Genomic DNA, 7,567 nt, shown 5'->3' with positions numbered 1-7,567 from the left:
AGAACTTAATGGAACTAAAAGGAGGAATTTGCTGCAACCTAAGAGTCATTTGTGCCTTTGAAACTCATCCCGAGTTTTGCAAACTTTTAGTCATTTTAGAAGAGCTGCACTCAATTCAAATCCTGAATTGCACTGGCTGTAAATTGTTTCTCTCCTAGGAAAAGAGAACAATGGTGTGTACTTCACAACTTTCAGCTGCAGACTTCACCCTGGCCTCAACATGAGCCTTGTATAAATTCAGAGCTCACCAATTGTTATGGCTTTATCAAGAACCTTATTAGTGATCATTAAAAATAATCTTGCTTAGAAGGGGGCTGCTGTGTGCAAAGCCCATCTTTCCTATTTACTTTGTGACTATTAATGTTTTTTTTTTAATGTTTATACATTAGTGCAAGGAATAGTGTTAGCATAATTCTAGTGTAAAATAAAACCAGCTGTATCCATTATAAGTGCATTACTGCCAGGAACTGTAAATATGTTTATGCCTGATAGCCTTTTGACTCAATAATATCCTGCTATCTCTGTTGGGCAGGCAAGTTTTTAAACCAAGAAAAGACAGGTTATGATTTTCATAACCAAACTGTGTTTCTTTTTGAAGTATGTTATCTAAATTCAAATTTTAAGAAGGTCATTAAAAAAATCTGTCTGTGATTTTAAAGGAGAACAATTGAAATGTCATCTTCAAAGTGGTGGCAAGAAGGTACAATGTGCACTAAGAACAAGTAATTCCTCCCAGATATACACATACGCAGACAAACCCTGCCATATCATACCATACAAACAATTTTAATTGTGTAGTTACAGTCAATAACCACTCCTAGTCAGAACATTTCTGCATAAAGAAAATTGTGATACACTTATAAAAACAGCCAGCTGTAACAAAATAACTGGTGTTTTCATAGCAATAAACTCATAAAAAAGAAATACACCTTTATACAGAAAATTTATACAGCTGTAGCTTTAAAATTGATTGTAAACCAAAGGAAGACACATTGCAAACATCAATTATTTTCACATTAATTGCATAAGTTTCTAAGGTGATCTATTAGTTTTATTTACCTAAGCTTATTTGCATGATAGTAAAAATTGCATACAACAATAAGAGTGAAGCTTATAGTATGAATTGCTTGGATAACATAGAGCACTTTTTATAGGCAACTGTGTAAAGCACATTTTCTCTATTTAAAACTTTTAAGACACTTTGTTTTACTGCCCATCAAAATACATTTATAAATAGAAAAAAAAAATCAGTATGATAACAAGAGAAGCAATATTACATTTAACGGAAACTTCCAAAAAAATTAATTACAACATGATGCTGCAGGATCTACAAATAAATAATGAGGACTAAATTGTGTTTCACATTTTCTTTTTCATTTTCTTTAAAACCATGTAACAATGAGAATGGAAAAAAAAAAAATACAGTGACCTTTATTTCCAAAAGAAAACAAATCTGAATTACGGCAGTGCCATATAATACAAGGCATTTGTTGGCATATGTTATCTTTAAACTGCATTCCACAGTCTATAGTTCTTTTGTAACATACAATAGAACAAGAGTAACAAACTCTTTTTATTTTAATTTTTTAAATAAATGTGAGTTTCCAAAGATCAAGTGTGGAGTGCTACAGTAATAATTAAAAAACGAGAACAAAACAGAAACAAAAAACAGTAAATCACAAAAGTTGTAATGCTTGTCTGAAGGCTCCAGAATCAAAATCACTGGTATCATGCTTATTGGGTACACTCACAGTGTATCCAGTGAACACAAATTAATATCAAACAATCCTCAACGCTTCATCTGTTGCTGCGAAGCAGTTTGTAAAACAGAGTAAAACATCTAGTGCAGTCTGCATTATCCTTTTTTTCAACTTTTGTGCAAGTTTTGGAAGATTCATTGGCCAAACAATGAATAATAAAGGTTTTCGACAGAACGCAAGATGGAATTTTCATTTCATTAGTAAATACCAGTGGCACTGTTGAAAGAAAATAATACTTTTAGATCAGTCTTTCAATTCAGCATTAATTTCTGTGTTCCCTTCTACCGATAACTCTTCTTCTAGTTTAACTGAAAAAAGCGTGTTTGCATTTTTGTCTTGGATGCTGTCTTCTAAATCCTTGAGCAACTCTTCTTCCTTGTACTCTGCAACATCCACCTCCAAACCAGAATTGTCCTTCAGCTTCCCATGGTGCTTGAGATAGTATCGCTGGTTCTGAAAGAACTTGATAATGGTGTACTTGGGCAGGTCAAGCTGAGCGGAGAGAGTCTGGATTGCTTCTTCATCTGGATACAGGCCTACATCTTGTATGAAACTCTGTAGAATCCCTAGGGCTTCAACAGAAATCTTTGTTCGCGGTCGGGGTTTCTGACGATTTTCATCCTCAGATTCAGCTGGTGATGCTACTGTCGGTTGCCTTGGGGGTAGTCTGGGACCTGGTTGCTGTTGCTGTTGCTGTTGCTGCTGTTGCTGTTGCTGTTGCTGCTGCTGCAAGACAAAGCACAGCAATTTTTTTGTACGTATATTCTTGCTCAGATTTTGTGTTACCAAAAAATCTGGGGCGGGGGGAGTGGGGAGGAATTGCAAAGCTATAAACAAAGGCTTAGTAAGTTTAAAGAACAAAAAAAAGGGGGGGGGGGGGGGGGGGGAGAAAAAGAAAAAAAGGCCCCATTATTGGTGAACCAGAATTAAAATATGAGTTAGAACTCTCTGCATACCTCGCATGTGTCTATATGTGTGTGAGCAGAGACAGGGGATAAAGGGACTGTGGGATACGGACAGAGAGGTGGAAGGAACACTCTGGCTTTGTCTGACTGAAAGCGCCGATGACGTGACATTGGTGTGGTTTAGCTGACAAATTTTAATGAACATGCTCCATGAGTCAAGTGCAGACAAGACAAAATGCTAAGTAGGTGACATAGTATAGGATTAACTTGACCAGCTTAGCCAGAACTGTAGCAAGGGCAAAGTGAGAAAAGTGCCAGATGAGGGCAAATGCACAGGAGCTCTGCCAGCAGCAGCAGCTGCTGCCCAAAAACAAGGGCTGCAAATCTCTAGCAATAGACAGGCTAAGGGACTGGGGCGATCAGGGAGAAGGAGAGCATTTTAGCTAAGTGCGGAAATATCCCACTGCTGATCTGACCTTAGCATGCACTGAAGTCTTGTCAAACTTGCAAACGATACGACAGAATGCGTTAGCTGGAAGCACCTAACGTCACGCTGTCAAACCCGGCCTCGGCAAGGACAAAGAGATCTGGAGGTAGGAAATCTGTATTTCCCCTTCTGGCTCTGACCCGTCTTGCCTGTGGTCTCAGAGAGGGTCTGTCTTGCCTGTGTTCAAGTATCCCAACGTATAAATAGGGAACAAACATATTTACCTGCTTCTGTGTTTGTGCTGGGGATTATTTAGTTAATATTTATAAAGTGCTAAGATGCAAAGCTCTAAGTAAGTTGCACTATTATTATTAGCAGGGAACATGCTGCATTCCAAAAACTCGGGCAATAAAAATGAGCCAGTATGCACATCAGAAGAATACGATAAAGCAAATCACAATGTAAATAATTAACAAGAGCTTAAAATGAAGTTTTGCAAGCATGGATTCAGAAATGTTCTTAAAAGGTGAGGCACTGAGCCCTAGGGACAGAAATGTTTTTCTCATCTACCACCGGAGTACAGTAGACTATACGATCATGTTTAAAATCAAAAGTAAATTTATCAGCTACTGTTTTTGTTGACAATTCTTTTGCTTCATAGCACAGGAAGCACTGGTTAGTAAGATATTTTGGATCAGCAAATTTCTTGTCATATGGTACAAACCACCAGTTATTATTAAAAAACAACAGCAGCAAAACAAGCAGTTGCTATCACTACATTTCATTTCCCTTTGCAAGTCTCCCCTCGACAATTTTTTTTTGTGTGTCGGTAGTGGTTTCCAAGCTTCCAGTTGCAGCTCACTTGCAGACCCTAAGAAGCACAAAATACTGTACAAGTAGTATAAATATTGGAGGAATTATAATTCTGTCCACTTTGCAGTACCACTCATAGTTGTGGAGACTTCACATAGGTCTCAACACCCGGTTTAGAAGCCACTGCTTTAAGTGATCTTCTTATTGTAAGGTCTGACACAAATGCTAGTGGAATTAAGGCTCTTGCCTCATCCCTATTCACATCCTTTCATGTTTTATGGTCTGTGAGCAGCCCCATTCAAGGCTTCGATCCCAAAGAGATTCAGGACTACTCCCAGCACATTAAATTCTTACAAGACTGGAGGCTTTGTACGTACAGTTTGAAAACTTGTGTCTTAGCTACATGTTTATGCATCTACAACAATTACCATGTAGAAGAGTAGAGACAAAACTCAGGCCCAATCTCCCAATCCTTACTCTCTACAAGTCATATTAAGAGATTACAATGCAACTGCTTATGTGAATAATATTTGCGAGATCAAACACACAACTTTTATCAACAAGGCAAGAAAATCTAAGTAAGTGGCATAGTGGTTGAATGTTTATACTGTGCATAACCTTCTCCTTTTATCCCCTTAAGAAGCGATTTTATTAAAAGCAATGTACATTTTCAGACAAGTGCTGTTTTATTACTTAATATAGATCTTTTTCTCTCTTTTTGCTAAATCAAACAGCAAGTTTCCAGGCGTTCACAATTATTTTTGTACTTGATATCCTAAGGGATTGTCTTACTCAGTTTGCTTTATCTTTAATATACACTCGTGTTGTTCCTGGCTGCAAGATAACTCTATCCTTCCTAGCTTTGTAAATATTTTTCTGTACAGGTAATACAAACGATACACTGGGTCTCAGCTGAGGTTGGGAAAGGACAGGGTAATATCTGCCCTTTAAGAGGGAGCAGTTGAAAGGCTGACCTCAGGTCTTTTGTGAAAGGGGATTAAAGAGTCCCCAGCTCAGAGAGACAGCAGTCCGCACTGCTGACCTGGGCTACAATATTTAGCAAAACAGCCAGCCGCGCTCCCGGTTCATGGTGCCCGTGTGAGCAAAGGGTGGGTGCAGCCCCCGGAGGAGGGGGGGCACTGCTGGGGCTGCCCCAGCGCGTGGGGCGGCCGTTTCCAAGCCCCGTGGCGTGGATCCTGCATCCCCTCCTCTCTCTCCCTGACACGGTGCCCTTGTGCCAGCTCACCTGCGGAGCAGCACCCAGCCAAGGTCCAGCGGTCAGCAGGCCTGGTAAGAAAGCGCCTCTATGCTCTCCTTTCCCAAGGGTGGTGGGAGAGGGGCTCTGAAGGAAAAACAAACAAACATTGACTCATCCCAGCCTCGACTGGGGTTAAAGTGGGATGAGGAATCCCCTTCCCTTCACTCCTACCCGGGTGCGCCGCCACTGTTGAGGGTTCGAGCTTAGCTTTTGAACAGCAGCACAACAAGGTCCTCCCACTTTGCTGGTAAGGTGTTTGACAATGGGTGCCAAACCCCTCTGCCTTTCGGTCTTGATGCCTGTCTGGCCAGGGACAGCCAGCACGGAGGCCTGCCCTGCCCGGCACGCAGCTGCCTCTGTGCCACCGCGTTCACGCACATTTGCGAAAAACCACCGAACCGAAACAAAAACCATGGGTGGTTGCACGCTCTCCTTTGAACTCTGGTGGCGGACGGCAGCGCGCTCTTATCTCGTACCGGGAGACCTGCATTTAGCCTGGCCGGGAGGAAAGAAACACTAATTTCCTTTGCTCCGTTTAAAGCTTTATTTACTTAGCGCTCTGCGGGATTGGCCAAGGTAAACTAACCTGAATCTGTTCTGCTGGCACATGGATAATGTGGGAAGGCCTGTCACCATGGTGATGAACTGCATTGCTTTCTTGTTCATAAATGGCATCGCGTTCAGGCTGAGGAAGACTGAGGAACCTTCGGATCATGGAGAGATTCTCCCAGAGGGTCCTGTTCTCTGGTGAGGGATCTTCTTTCCAACGTAACAGCTCACAGAGCCACCCCTTGAAGATAACACCAGCAAAACATTAGTTTTTTTCCTCACTTCACCAGGGGCAAAACGAGGGTGAAATGTGTATTTTAGAGGCGCTGCATTCTCTCACACTCTTCCCCAGTAGGAAAGGGCTTTCACTGTACAGGCTGGGCTTAAAGCAAACACCGATACGCTGAGAGGCTGCTGCGTTATTTCACAGACCCTTGCCAACCACCAGCGTTTTGGAACGCACCTTCCCCTTGGTCCTGCACCACAGCACTGTTGTTTGTTTGCTTAGAAACAAACTGGTTGATGAAGGCGGAATCCCTTACACGGTCCCCTCCGCAGGACAGGGGTTTCACTGATGCCAGCGTATTCTCTGTGCTGCCTATTTTCTTTTATGCAAGGCTACACCCATCCGAGGGCTTCAACACCGTGTTTCAGGAGCCAGTAGCCTGTGTGCTGAGCAATTTTTAAAATCCTGGTACTACTACTCAAAACGAGAAAGTACTTCAATTATCTGCCTTGACTGTAGGGCTGCCTAATGTCCATCATAGCAGTAGAGGAGCTCCCTAATGTCCTTTAAAAAGACAGGAATCCTTTGATTAGATGCAGTCAAGTAATACCTTCTTCCTATCTGCTACAAGTAGAAGTGTCTCTGCAGGTGAACTTACTTCAAGTGATAGATGATTACCCGTTTCAGGATTTTTCTCATGGAACCAGAAAAAAACAGTCTCTCGGTTTTATGTACACTATTACGGTGGGGGGGTGGGGGAGCAAGATACATCCAAGATTCTAATACACCCTTTATACCGTTTCCACATCACAGGACAGCAAGTTGCCCAAGAACTTACCTACTCTAATTCAGACAGGGTTTTGGGATACATATTATCAAGTCACCTACAGAGTCCGCTGCAAGAACTGCAGTGGTTGCTAATTTGCTTCTAGACAAGACATACAAGTTAATCTTGAAAATTTAACAATTGTTTTCTTACAATTTCTTAAAATTTAATTGAGGATTTTTTTCTTAATTGTGCACTGGTAGTTTTAAAAGAAGAGTACAAACACTCTAGCTAGCACTGTGTGCATCAGCAGTGCTTTCTGTATATTAAAATAATTTAGAAACAAAATATTACATGTGTAAAACATGCATACTTCCTTTCTTTTAGCTTCAAGGATCTCTTTTCAAAACTAGCTCCATGCAATTTTATTTCTTAATGCTGTAGGAAAGATAATTTGACATTTTATTGAATCAACAAATAATATAAATGTACAGAAGCTTTTAGATCCCTTTTATATGTACTGGTAGTTGAAAAATGGTTTAGCTGGACTAGTTTACTACTAGATACAATAGATACATAGATACAATATAGATATGTATTTTCTTGAAGACATTCATATCTTTAGCTAACAGTTAATAAATGCAGTGTAAAAATATTGCCACAATAGGAAGAGGTGAAAGTAAACAAATTATCTTAATGCATTCATATTGTATACGAAAATATTTAGTGAGGTGTGTATAAAAATTTGAAGTATGTTCTCCTGGATATAAGTGGAAAACTGAACAAATGACACAGGAGAAAATGCCCCCAAGAAACAGAACCAATCAAAATGACAAATGTTAGAGAGATGGTGGTAGCAGAGC

At 40.5% G+C, this 7,567-nt stretch overlaps 1 protein-coding gene across 5 annotated transcripts in view; it reads right to left on the bottom strand.

Moving 5' to 3' along the window:
* Positions 1-812: 812 nt before the first annotated feature.
* SATB1 (SATB homeobox 1) overlaps positions 813-7,567 on the bottom strand; it is a 76,355-nt gene continuing 69,600 nt past the window's right edge. For 3 of the 5 annotated variants that reach the window (XM_049798072.1, XM_049798070.1, XM_049798073.1), the window contains 3 exons: positions 5,750-5,953; positions 5,152-5,247; positions 813-2,486 (listed from right to left, as the gene is read on the bottom strand). In XM_049798072.1, coding sequence (XP_049654029.1) covers positions 2,004-2,486; positions 5,152-5,247; positions 5,750-5,953 — 783 coding nt within the window. In that variant the 3' untranslated portion in view covers positions 813-2,003. Of the gene's footprint in view, positions 2,487-3,141; positions 3,330-5,151; positions 5,248-5,749; positions 5,954-7,567 lie in introns of all 5 variants that reach the window. The other 2 variants (XR_007505771.1, XM_049798074.1) reach the window with 2 other exon arrangements.

Source organism: Accipiter gentilis, chromosome 4 (genome assembly GCF_929443795.1).
Source record: "Accipiter gentilis chromosome 4, bAccGen1.1, whole genome shotgun sequence".
Taxonomy (NCBI): Eukaryota; Metazoa; Chordata; class Aves; order Accipitriformes; family Accipitridae; genus Astur; species Astur gentilis.
The sequence above is the reverse complement of the archived record's forward strand: the minus strand, read 5'-3'. Positions and strand labels throughout refer to the sequence as shown.